Genomic DNA, 14,021 nt, shown 5'->3' on the forward strand with positions numbered 1-14,021 from the left:
ATTTGTTGCTGATACAGGAGAAGCTAATGTTCTACTACTGTACTTGTACTAGAACAACAGTAGCAAGGATTGTCGTGTTCTGGGACTGATTGCCCTCGATGAAATAAATCGGCGCAGCGCCAACAATGTTTACATTATCATTAAAGATATTCCCTGCTACTTAGCTTCCCCACCCCTCCCTCACCCTGTTTGTCTGCTAGTCAACATTTTATGCTCTGCGGCTAGATCTCTAATTCTGTTTCTCTGTCTCAGTTCCAAATGATATATGGATCTCAAGTCAGTCCCACCACTGCTATTTTGGTTTGTTTTATAGGCGGGGGTGGGGGGGAGAGGTTTCTGTCAATTCAAGAGGGATTTCAAATTATGTATGGGGAAAGGTGGGCTTTTTCTTCCCATCATTTCTTCTAGAATTTGGGGCCATTCAGTGAAACAAGAAAAAAAATGTAGTTTTTAAAATGGCACATAAATAAACCATGGCATTCACTGTGCAAGTTACAGTGGTGACCACTAACTTTGATGGCTTTGAAAGAGGATAAGACACATCATAATGCTTATATGCTACCTACAGGTTCAGAGGCAGTATACTTATGAGTTACTGAGCTAGGGTACAGCAGTAGCAGAGGCTGTTGTCTCTGTGGGAGACAAGATGCTAAACTCTAGTTCAGCCTTCCTCAGACTCAGCACTCCAGATGTTTTTGGCCTACAACTCCCATGATCCCTAGCTAGCAGGACCCGTGGTCAGGGATGATAGGAATTGTAGTCTCAAAACATCTGGAGGGCCAAGTTTGAGGAAGCCTGCTCTAGTTAGATATGGTCTGATCTAGCAAGGGGATTCCTAATTTTCAAAAATCTTCTGAACAGACTTGTGGCAAAAGAGGGGAGAAGTTTGTGAATTTAATACTTTTTTTTTCTTTAAAGAAAAGTTAACTAAGAATCACTCAATCGTGGGATAGTGTTATGTGGGGTGGGGTTGGGGTGTAACCACTTCTTAAAACATAACTGCTTAAGCCTTTATTTAAAATGAATTTACTTTTTAATGCAAAAGACAGTTAATCTGTGGAACTCATGGGTACAAGACGTTTTACCTGTGAATGCTGTAACAGGAAATGGTTAGACTTAATAAAAAGTGAGTCTGCTAACGATTGTGCCGGTGGCATTATAGATCAAGTTTCATGACCCACCCAGCAAAAATGCGAGAGTGAAGCATACGAGAGACCTGTGAATCACATGAGTGCTCAAAGAGTTGTGTTAATAACAATAAAGAATTACTGCTAGGAGTTTATAGGCTAGTCTAGTAGGTTGTTGGAATCGTAATTTGTGGCTAAATGAGCCATAGTTTTGAGCCATAATGACACCCCTTAGCTGTCCGTTACTTTGTATTTTCCAATTTTGGCTGGAAACTTGCACCCATAATGAAAGCTAATATGTATGAAGAGGAACTCCAGAAACCTCCACCCCAGACACATCTTAAAGTGATATGTCTCCTGAAAATCATTTAAATGATTCATTTGGAAAGGGCAGTGGCACAGCTTTTGTGTTTGTGGTGCGCTGTAGTAAATACTAAAATTCCCTCCCAGAGTGTATTGGAGCACATCTGCATGGATTGTACAGCTCTGCTTCTAGCTAGGATTTCACTTTAGCCCTGCCTCTCACAGTCTGGTCTGGGGAGTTGATTGCTGCCTTCCTGTCTCGCCCTCCCCCAACTCAACTTCATGCATGCCTCTGGCTAGACCCCTCCTATGCCATTTCCTCAGTGCTGCGGCTGAGTGGTGTTACCACTTTAGGTTAGGTCAGATTAGTCATGTTTTTTTGGACACCTACCACTTTTTAGAAAGGTATTTTAGCAACACTTATCCAATGCAGTCACCGCCGCCTTGCTGGAAATAGAACCCTGTTGCTTTTTTGAAATGTTATGCACTTCATTTTTCAAAGTTTAGAACAAGTTCTGAAAGCATGTATAACTATGGGGGGGGGGGAAACATCCCACATCTCAAATTCTGGTTCACAAGACAGATTGATAATGGCAAACTCGTATAGTAAATTTGCCGTTCTATCTACAGATGCTCATCACGTTTTCAAATATTTGTTCTTGTTTGTTTTTGAGAGAGAGAGAGAGATTACAGAGAAAATTTGAGACACCAATGACTGGAAAGCCTTTGACGTAATTTAAATATTGGTGGTTGTTTTCCAGGATGTGAATTCCATCAGTATACTCTTTAGGAAAGATTGCCTGTAATGTTAGGTAATGCCCTGGGACGGCATGGCGATTTACATGAAATTTAACTTGGAACCTAACATTTACACTTGGGCAAAGACAAACCCAGCCTAATGTGTTACTAAATCCTGTAAATAGATGTATAATTTTCAAGTGATGCCATTCAGAAGAAGAACGGGAAGAGTGATAGAATGAGAAGGCTTTGTTGAGGGGTCTGTTTTTAAAGATGTGGGGGAAACACACACTCCCAATCTCCTTCCGAACTCTAAAAAACCAAGGGCAGCAAAGGGCAAAGATGACACAGCAGAAAGAAGCACAAGGGAACTGCCGGACTGCATTTCCATCCCCTCAACTCAGTTTCAAGCTGCCTTTGGGACACTGCAGGAAATACTTAAATGGTTGGGGGAAAAGTAACATGGAGTAGGAACTTTGTAAAAATTAAAGTGTATATGGGACACATCCTATTTGCAAGTTTTACATCCTGCTTCACCCTTCCTGCTTGCCCTTGTGTTATGTACTGAGTTGAATAGGATCCAAAAGGCAGCGGTCTGATTGGTCCTAGAACAATAAGATTCAGAATGCAGCAGTCTGATTGGTCCTAGAACAATAGGATTCAGAATACAACAGTCTGATTGGTCCACAGGAGCCACCCAATCCAGCTCCAGGTGGAAGTGAATCCACAACCTGATTGGTCTACAGGTGAATCCCGGAATTAGCCAATCACGTGGGGCCCATTGTGTAAATGATGTATATAAAGCAAACATTCTAGGGGAACTTCCATTCCTCCTCACCACTATGAGCTGAATAAAGAGCATGGAATCCACTCTTGACTCTGAGTATATTTCACCTTGACTGCTGTTGAGTAGCTGTAACATTCGTGAAAATTTTGTGCTAACTGCATGGAAGCTCAGCTTTGCCAATTTTCTGCTGCTCTCATGAAACACTTGCAGTGTGGCTCTCAGTGCCAAATGCAACGATCCTTTTGAATTTTGATCATTAGGGAACAGGCCTGTTGAATTCAAGTCCAGTGCCATTAATGGGACTACTCAAGACTTTGGATATCACACATAGACTGCAGCCTATTTGAACCTTATTGGATCAGGGTGACTAAATGTAAGTTTCCTTTATTTTCTTGGTGGTTGCTTCCATTTGCACACATCTAATATGTGTCTGCCTTGAAATAGTCATTTGGGCATCATTGAACTTGGTGGATGTGCCTCTCTTTGCTGCTGCTGCTGCTACTACTAGTTTCACACACATCGCATCAAATTAGAGCTGGGTTTAAGACCGATATATTTAAGATCTAGGGATGTAAAGCACTGGATAATAACAATTCTTTGGCTCTAACTGAATTAATTGTAGTGTTCTTCCTTTACAAGTTAATTTACCAGCTCATAACCGCAATACCCCCATGACTGCCTCTTCCCATGTGAACCAATCCAGACCCTGCGATCATCATCTGAGCCCTTCTTCGTGTGCCTCCTCCATCAGAGGTCCAGAGGGTGGCAACACGAGAACGGGCCTTTTCTGCATTGGCCCCTCCATTTGTGAAATGCTTTCTTCAGGGAGGCTTGCCTGGTGCCTTCACTATGCATCTTTAGACGCCGGACAAAAATATTTCTCTTTAACCAGGCCCTTGGTTGATTAATATTCTTTGGCCTTTTAAATGTGTTTGTGGATGGGGGGGGTATTTCTTTGTTTTTGTTTTATTATGTATTTTGTGTTGTGCGGCTTGTTGGCAGTCTGGGTGGGGCTTGCTGCACCCCCACCTCTCCGATGTATCAGCTGTCCCTGTTTAGGATTATAAACATCTGGAATCTGTTACTACGAAGGGTGACTGAAGTAATGGAAAAACTACTAAATCGGTTTCCTCTTCTCTGCTTCCCCCTTTGGATTTTCAGGATTTTGACAAAGAAGCAGGAAGGTAAATATGAAAGAGGGCATGCTGATTCAGATTGCCCTGTTCTGCTTCTAAAAAGCTTAATGTGGTAGTAAGAGCACAGAAATAACATTCTTGGACAAGTTACACTTTGGCTGATTTCTTTCCCTTCATTCATTTTGCTTACTATCACTATTTTACTCTAATCCTCTTTCCCCTCCCTCTCACTCTCAAGCCGAGAATAGCAACCCTATTCTGAAAGTCATGCTGTTGTTGATGAGACTTGGGATGGAATAAAGTTCTGATTGGCAATTTATAGCTGTCATTCCAAAACGGTTTGCTGCCATTAGAGAACTGCTACGTAGTGCACCGTGAGACTAAATTAAACAAAGGCTCTGGTGAGCCCAAAATATGAACCTTGGAGTAGGGTGCATGTTGCACCTATGCTTTGGCCTCAGAATATTTCTAACATATCCTCACGGGGGGGAGGTAAATTTTTGTCCTATTGCAGCATTGTAATTAGAGTATGCAATCACTCCCAATACAGAGATGCAGCAGGATTACCGCTTTCAGAGGAGGCTGTGTATGACCATGTAGAAATACAAGTGTGAAAATTGCCTTACATTGAGAGACCAAAGCTCAGTACAGTGGTACCTCAGGTTACATACACTTCAAGTTACATACGCTTCAGGTTAAAGGCTCCGCTAACTCAGAAATATTACCTCGGGTTAAGAACTTTGCTTCAGGATGAGAACAGAAATCGTGCTCCGGCAGCGCGGCAGCAGCAGGAGGCCCCATTAGCTAAAGCGGTGCTTCAGGTTAAGAACAGTTTCAGGTTAAGAACAGACCTCCAGAACGAATTAAGTACTTAACCTGAGGTACCACTGTACAGTCGTACCTAGGATCCCGAACGCCTTGCGAGTTGAACCTTTTGGCTCCTGAATACCACAAAACAGGAAGTGAGTGTTACGGTTTCCGAACGTTTTTTGGAACTTGAATGGCTTCCGTGGCTTCCGATCGTTTTAGAAGTTGAACGGACTTCCGGAATGGATTCCGTTCGACTTCCAAGGTACCACTGTATCATCTATACTGGCTGACAGCACATCACCACAATTTTAGAGAGAGTTCTTTCCCAGCCCTTGAACCTTCTGTGCTTTAGCACTGAGCTATTATCTTTCCTTAAAGGATGGAGGGCTTCTTTGAGGTGAGAATTACTTATTAGTTTGGATCCCAGGATAACTTAACTTCAGGAAGTTGACACCAAATATATGGTGGTTGTTTTTGGAAACCTTCTGAATGGAACACTTGGCCATGTAAACATGATTTTATTCAATACATAGCCATTTGTTCACCACTAGCCAGACTAAAGTATAACATTTTCATAGAAAACCATGGGACACAGAAATACAAACTTTGCCCTCACCAAAAGTAGTGTTCTAATTCACAATATGTAAAAATTTAATTAAAACCCCCAGCAAGATTAAATTCACAATTCTTCACCAGCAACAGGCAACAAATATTGTTATATGAGATTTTAAATAAATAGCCTCCCAAAGGGAGTTTCTCATATCAATGTGTTCCTCAAAGATAAAACCCACGCCACCTTTTTTCTGATTTAAAATGGAAGCCATTGGCTTAAATCTTAAGATAAGCTAATTTAAGGAAACCCAAAGAAAGAAAGTCTTCTGTCTCCTTTTCCCCTCTGCAACTACTCACGACCCCCAAAATGCAGCAGTCTGATTGGTCCTAGAACAATAGGATTCAGAATGCAACAGTCTGATTGGTCCACAGGAGCCACCCAATCCAGCTCCAGGTGGAAGTGAATCCAAGACTACTCAAGACTTTGGATATCACTTTGGATAAGACTTTATTCTATCAGTTGTTTAAAGTATTTTAATAGTAAATACCTTGTGAAATTTATGAACAGAGGTTATGAAACTTATCATCTACCTGGGAAGAAGGGTTCATTTTCAATCTGGTTTTTTTTTTCTTTCAAGACTTCTGTCTAGCACCCTTGCCTTTCATAATGATAGACAAGGATACTTTGCTGAATGGAGAAATGAGATTGCAGTGTACAGAAGAGATGCAAGTGATGAATTAAAAAACCTAGATGAGACATGAGAACATTCTCAAACTCAACATACCTAACAGAGATGTACTTGCTTTGGTTTTAACACCCCAGAATGTAAATATTTCTGCAGTCCTTTTGAACACCTACAAAATGGCAGCATGTTCCTCAGTTCATAATCAAAAACTGCTATTACCCAAACTCTAAAAACAGCAACACATTCTTATGGACCTGTTTGGTAGCAAAAAGCCCCAAGGAAACCAATTTGTTGATAAAGCTGCATGTTAGTTTTGTGTTCTTCTCCAAAGGTCCGTTTCATGTTTCCCTGTTGAAGGACTTTATATAATAAGATCATGCCATGTGGAATACCTTGCGCAGTCTTAAAACCAGTATTCTGCAAGGGGAGCAGGAAGAGTGTAACTCGTTAAGGCCTGGCTAAACCAAGGCTCACGCTTTCAATAGCAACAGGCCAGTCTTCTGCTTAAAAATGAATAAAACCTAGGCCTCCGATGGACGTTTTCAAAGGGCAACTGCTTTCAAGGAAATACTGATTTCCGGTGAGCAGAAGCACTTATGTAAGTCTCCAGCGGCATGGCGAGAGGTGGGGTGTGTGCTGCTGCATCTGCTTTTGGCTGGGTCGGATTATGGCCATTTTCTGTAGGCTGCTAGCAGCTCTCTGGCTGTGATGTAATGGTGGTTGCAGCAAAGGTGCTGTTCTTCACTGTGGCCTATAGGAGTCATAACGTTTGGCTGATCTGTCGCCTGCCTCCCAACACAAGGCATTTTCGCTCCACTCTCAGCGCACCGCACCTCCCCCAACTCTCTCCACAGAGCTTTTCCCTGAGGCAAATTTCTTGCTGTCTGGAGAATCAAATATGCACAGGCACTTTCCCCTCCTTTCTCTCTCTCTCCCTCCAAAGGATTTCCCAGTGTGGTGGTTGTAAGGCGCAAGCAATACCTTGAAAAGCCACTCAACTTTGCTCAGGTTCTCTTTTTTCCCCTGTGGTGTGGGTTTGTCTGCTTTGCTTCATTCAACTTTGTACATCTATACAAACAGTAGCTCCGCATAAGCTAGAAGCACTCTCTTGCCATTCCAATTTTTTTTTTCCTGTGGTGAAAATGTAACATGAGCAGATGGCAAGTATTAACACACAAAACGCAATCCTTGCCCCTAGACGCTGATTTTAACAATGATGTAGGCTTCTGTCATGGACTTGCAGCTAGTTAAGTAGTGTTTACAAGTTAATGAATTTGTTCCACTTGAAATATCTGATATGTGCTGAGGTTCGGCGATCAATGAGTCCTTGAGGAATAACAGAGGAGTGTGAAGTTTTGAAACCGGCTCCTCCCCCTCCTCTCAACGCATTCATTTGTCCACAATGTAAATTACCCACTTTTAATAAGGAGATGAAAATTAATAAGGGTGTGCAAAACCTGTTCCTTTTATTTCCACAGCCTTTTCTGCTTTCGTGTCACAATGGCATCACGCGATTGTGACACTTGTCCACAAAAGTGGCTATGCCGTTTTCACAAAGTAGATTTCAATCATTAATGTGCATCACATATGCTTGTCATGTTGCCCATTCAAAAACACAGCACCGTAATTTAATACAGATCTTTATCATTGTTAGCACCGCAGGTGCGGTTGACATAAATGCACAACAGCTTGCACGATGAAGCTGCCTCTTTTAGTTTTTTCTTTCTTTTTTTACAGATCTGGTAATATTTGTAATACCTGCTGCCATTTGGGGAAAGTGGATGTGCAGTTTTGTTGTTCACCCCGAAATTGCAAATATTCACGGCATTCCAAAACACAATAAAGAATAGAAAGCAGCTGTGCATGGCTTCCTGTACCCTAAGCTGTTATAAATCTTGCAGTGATTGGGCTCTTAGCAAATGCAGATTAAATACTATTATCATAACACGGCCCTGTATCTGATGATGTGCTTTCTTATTTTTGATATGTTCAACTGACAAGTTCTAAACATGAAGGCACTGAATAGTGTACATTGTTATTGACCGGGCTGATGACAATCATATTTTGGAAATATTTTATGGATGGTCCCATCACAAACTTTTCAGATATCAGGGATTTGGAAACATGGACTTCTTTGGTGTTTGTCTCCTTTACTCTAGCTAGTTTTTATTCAATAAGAAATAGAAATAGTGCTCAGAAGCCTAGCCCCTAGTTTAAAAAGGGTGCGTTTCTCTTATATTCATACTTAAACTGAAGCAAACCTTTGGCAAAACAGAGGGTTGATATATGAAACACATGCTATTCATTATCTAGAAGAACAGGCAGGCAGTGGCCTACCATACAAATACTTCCTTCTGAAGAAAGTAATTGTTCATAGTTGGATGGGTAATTTTATGAAAATGTCAACCTACAGACTCATCTTTCATTTTCATATATAGTTAACCTGTTCAATATCATTTTAAAGATAATTTCCCAAAGTTTCATTATCTGGCAGTTTTTTCAAAATGGCGTTTTACACATGAGCAAAACAACCAGAAGCACGACATGCAAGATAACTCTGATTTTCTCTGTTCCCTACCCCTAAAGTTCAGTTAAATATCTCTCCAATGAAATAGAGAATAGGTTAATGACCCTTTATTGTATTGACAGTTTGCTTTCTCATGTGGTGAATATGACAAGATTTTTTTTATGTTAGGAGTACAATCAGCTGAACTTGGGAGAGTAAAACTTACTTTACTTGAGTTACATTAGTCACAAAAAAAAATACTCCCCCCACCTCAACAAATTAAAAGAAGTATCTATATGTATATTATGTCTATAACCTTATTCTCTTCTTTGATTTTCTTGCCATTGAGAAAATGTGCAAACCACATTTGTTGTGACCAGCATAACACCACAGTGGTGCAACTTTACATAGCATAAACATGATGGCATGTGTGTCATGTAAACCACTTTTTAGGATTGTCATATTTTCTTCCTTGAGAATTAAATAATGGTTAGGGGAGCAATCCTATGCACAAGCAACTAGTGAAAAGCAAGCTGGGGTAAGTTAAGGCAAAGTAAAGTACAGCAGACCCAAACTCTGTTCCATAGCAGGGCACAAGCCCAGCACAAGGAAAGCAAGTAAGCCTCCAAAATAGTCTTCTACTTTGGGTTGCCAAGTCACATGGCTGAGCTGGGCAGGCTTGAGATGCAGCCTAAGTCCCCACTCTCTGGTCCTGCACCTGCCACACCCCTGGAATGCCCTCCTTTTGGTCCTTACACTGGCCTTGGCTCAGCCAGCTTCAACTTAGATGGCTGAGTCCTGATTAGCAAATTAAGCCAATGTATCTTTGGCTGAGCCAGGGTCAAGGACTTGATACTGATGGAGATCCTCTGCATCCCAATCTGCTCATTCCAGCAAATCTTGCCATAGGATTGTCCCCAAAGCCTATTATATGTACTATTCCATCAACGCAGAGCATCTTTTGGAAAAAAGAGACAGGTGCCTGCCTTCAAGAAACTTGCAGTCTGAAAGACAAGTCAGACAAGGGAGGTGGGCATATGTTGTTGCTTTTTGAAGAAAGGTAATAAAATTATGTGTTGATATACAGTTGTACCTTGGAATCTGTTCCGGAAGTCCGTTCGACTTCCCAAACGTTTGGAAAACAAAGCGTGGCTTCTGCAGGAAGCTCCTGCAGCCAATTGGAAGCCGCAGAAGCCACGTCAGATGTTCGGGTTCCAAAGAACGTTCGCAAACCAGAACACTCACTTCCGGGTTTGTGGCATTCAGGAGCCAAAACGTCTGAGTACCAAGGCGTTCGGGAGCCAAGGTACGACTGTATTTAGTAATCAGACTCCTTCTTTAGGTTAACTATCAGTTACTTCAACCTTGGTATGGGTTAGAAAAGTGTAGAATTTATATTTCTGTACTATTTATCCACCCGTTTTCTTGAAGCAGGCTCATCTTGAATGGCTCTCCCTAGCCAAGGTGAATAGGTGGGATCATGTAGAGAGGGAGCAGGGAACCTTCTTGGCTCCATGGACCAGATCCCTAAAAGGATCTGCCTCCTGGACCAAAGTTGATGTCAAAATTCCATTTGCTCAGGCTTAAAGAGGGCGGAAAAGAAGGCTTTGGGAGACATTAAGATCAAAGGAAGATCAGATTTAAGGGGCAGAGAAGAGACTCCAGCCCACACCTTTTTAACTCTGGGTTTGGACACGCCTTTACGTTTTCTTTACCAGCTGATGGTTGTCATTATGTATTTCCTGTGAACAAAACAAATGGCACAACTTGTATGTTTTTAATGTCGTACGCCGCCCTGAGATCTTTTGACAAAGGACAGAATATAAATGGAAACAACAACAACATAGATTGGTCAGAACAAACTACAGTTGTTTTTAGCAAACTATTAAAGTCTAAAAACTTTAGTTAGTACGTTCGCACGTTGGTATCGTTACATTTCTCTGCATGGATTGCAGGCCATTCTTTTACTGCACTGCAATCTAAGCTTTTGCACTAGTCGCTCTTAAGTAGCTCATTTCAAAGAATCGGCGCTAATAGGCTATTTCAGAATGGTTGTTGGTAGATGAACATTCCTGCTAACAGAAGCAGTTGAATATCCAAAGATCCCATTGCCGCAACGGCAGCTTTGCTGCGCATTCTGCACCGGTTGAGTGTTAAACCGCCTTTACTTCTTTGCCCTCGTGCAATTGCACTTAACCTGCAGAACACCGAGGCTCCTGTTGCCTCTAATTCGACAAGAAAGGTGTGTGCATTTTGTGTGTGTTCTCTCCTGGCCAGTAGGAGCGAAGCTTTCCTGGCCTGCCGGGAAAATTCTAGCTCTTTCTCTTTGCAGTTGCTGTGGCCAGCGGTTGCTATTACACAGTGCTTCACTGTAGTTTACCTAGCAGAGCACAGCCTGCAGGAGTCGCCATGATTACTGCAGCGTCTCTTTCTGGCTGCCCATCCCCCATCCATGCTGCAGTGCCAGTTCTATGGTGAGAGAGAGAGAGAGAGAGTTTTCACATAGTCATACACAAGACTATTTTTATTCCCTCTTAGCTGGCTATGCTATTGCCATGTTGAATGGGCTTTTTTCTCCCCAGGATCTGTGCACCAATATTACCTCCCCCCCCAAAAAAAAAGTTATATGGACCCCTGGGGTGTGGGTTGCAGCTGTTTAACCCTTTAATTGACAAACAGTTCTCCCATTATTTCTACCTTTCTTGGGCATCAGGATGGTTTTGAGGCCAACACACTGACCTTTTTGTATTACCCGCCTCCCTTTTGGGTTCAAGTAGCAGAGTTTGTTTGTACAAGTGGCTCCTTTTCATAGTGGTGTAGCGCATGGTTTGTTTGTTTTTCATTTGAAGTTAGCATTTTTCCTGCATCTGACTCCAGATTCTGGGTCATGCATTAATGCCTTATCTATAACTGGAGCGGGGATAGTAGCCTCCCTGAACTTCGTTTCCCCTCTGTGTGTAAATGTGGAGAATAGTGGCCTGCCTCCTGGTGCTGTTAATTGAGACTTTTCATTAATTGACTACCTCTGGCATCAGCTGGGAAACTGCAGCTCTGCAGCTGTCTGCCATTGTGGATACCACAGACGCAGCAGTGGGTGTAAGAATAGCCCTCCACTTGGGGGACCATGCAGCAGATGGAGCATGCTGAAGCGCCTTTTGGTTTGGACCTCAGCGTTTTCTTTTCTTCTTCCTTTCAGCGCAAGTGTGTCGTGTTCGGAGGCAGCGTTGCACAGTCTGTGTTAGAAACTAGAGCAAAACGCCCTTGCACGAAGCCCAGAGTGCCAGCAGATACAGACTGTCAAGTTGATCACAAACAGCAGATAGAAAACAAGCAGAGGCCCTCATTTATAGACATGTCGCTTCTGGCAACGTCATATAGGAAAGCTTAGCTAAGTTTGTGGCTGAAAAAAGGAGAAGCCAGGGATCCTGAGCTGAGCAGAGGTCCCTAATGTCGTAAGGACGGCCAGATTGAGCCCCAATTTCAGGTTTAGGGCTGTGTGTATTATCTATATGTTTTGTGATTTCAAGTATAGAATCTAGCAACTGGTGCCTTTATGGTTTCAGAGTAAATGTCCAGCCCTCCAAAGTCTAGAACTATGTGAGACGTGTCTTAATGAAGGCTCCATAATTGCTATGGAGATGAGCTCAGTTCTGTGTAGTCAGGCGGTGGCTGGTGTTTTCCATGGCACCTGTCTCCTGCCCATGCAGCCAATCTCTATGCCGCTATTTCACATTCTCTACCTCCAATACAGATATGAAACCCCCCACTTCTTTTCTCTCTGCTATGGGTGGAGGAGGATTTATTGTGATTATTGGAAAAAAACTCTTTCTTTTCCATTTCCTCCCCCCGTTCAAGCCTCATAAGGAAGTCGGGGGGTGTGACCCTTAGGAATTTAAAATCCCAAACTGTATATCTTCTAAACTCATATTCCAAGTAGAAAAGGGTCATTGATATAATTTAAAGAATATATCATTGTTTACTGTTCATAAAGACGTTATTCTTATTCAGGACGACTCTTTTAGCCTACCCTTACTGTGATCCTTAATGCTATATACTATTAAAGTGCCGGGTGGTTGGTTATATATCCAAATTTACTGAGTGATGGAGATGCTCATAACCTGTTGATTTTTCTCCTCCAAGAACAAGTTTCTCCTGATTTTGCATGGCAGAAAGGGCTCAGGTTACAACTTTGGTGTCCAGTGCATTGGGCTTTAGCATGGCACCAAAATTCTCTTCCTTGGCACCCACTTTCTGCCTATATTTGTGCCACTACTTTTTATATGTGCTGAAGTAAATCTGCATTTCACTTTGCTAAGTACTCAGAAGGCCTCTTCTTGGCAGGTTGCAAACTACCAAGCTGTTTGTGCCATTAGTCTCTGACTCCACCTACACTGAGGTTCTTTGTAGAATGCAGTTCATGGGCAATGGCTATACAGGCCCTTCAGAATCTGTAAACGTAGGAAGGAATTTTAACAATGCCTAGTCAAGGACCGAGCTACATGTTACTTTGGCAAATGCCTGATCATTTTCTGAGATCATGTGGGGCCAGAGTATTGAACCCTTCTCCCTGCCTGCCCATGTTTTCTCTGCAAGTTCCTCTCCCCTGAGTTCACAAGCAGTAACACTTTTTGATCTTTGGGTCTAGCTTAGGGGAGAAGGGAATGAAGGGTGTGTGTGTGTGAAAACAGCTGTGGGAAGACGACACATTTGTAGAGAATTAGTCGTGAGCAGACGTCACATGAAGCATCTCCCATCTGCTGATGCTTTCCTATAAATGTACTGCCACGTAGGGTTGGGAATCCCAAGGTTAAAGGTAAAGGGACCCCTGACCATTAGGTCCAGTCATGGCCAACTCTGGGGTTGCGCTGCTCATCTCACTTTATTGGCTGAGGGAGCCGGCATCCAGCTTCCGGGTCATGTGGCCAGCATGACTAAGCCGCTTCTGGCGAACCAGAGCAGTACACGGAAACGCCGTTTACCTTCCCGCCGGAGCGGTACCTATTTATCTACTTGCACTTTGACGTGCTTTCGAACTGCTAGGTTGGCAGGAGCTGGGACCCAACAACGGGAGCTCACCCCTCACGGGGATTCGAACCGCCGACCTTCTGATCGGCAAGTCCTAGGCTCTGTGGTTTAACCCACAGCGTCACCCATGTCCCTAATCCCAAGGTTACCTTGGACTTATTTAAAATATTGATATCCCACCTTTCTGTCTGACAACAGGGTTCCAAACCAGCTGATAAAGGAAAATTAACTCAATAAACACATTTCCCATTTTTAAAGCCGGTGACTAATGAAGACACTGAGACAGATGCTGTAAGAATTCCCCTCTCCTCACTTCTTTGGCGTTTCTTACAAACTACTGTCGACTCAGAG

General features: G+C 42.6%; 1 protein-coding gene across 4 annotated transcripts in view; it reads left to right on the forward strand.

Annotated features, from left to right (window-relative positions):
- BCAS4 (breast carcinoma amplified sequence 4) overlaps nucleotides 1-14,021 on the forward strand; it is a 56,854-nt gene that overhangs the window by 34,495 nt on the left and 8,338 nt on the right. Inside the window, exon 5 of one of the 4 annotated variants that reach the window (XM_028735206.2) lies at nucleotides 4,117-4,139. The exons of 2 other annotated variants lie outside the window; for them this stretch is intronic. In XM_028735206.2, the coding sequence (XP_028591039.2) occupies nucleotides 4,117-4,139 (23 nt within the window). Of the gene's footprint in view, nucleotides 1-4,116; nucleotides 4,140-11,841; nucleotides 13,516-14,021 lie in introns of those variants that run through there. One more of the 4 variants, XM_077929284.1, reaches the window with a different exon arrangement.

This window comes from Podarcis muralis, chromosome 5 (genome assembly GCF_964188315.1).
Source record: "Podarcis muralis chromosome 5, rPodMur119.hap1.1, whole genome shotgun sequence".
Taxonomy (NCBI): Eukaryota; Metazoa; Chordata; class Lepidosauria; order Squamata; family Lacertidae; genus Podarcis; species Podarcis muralis.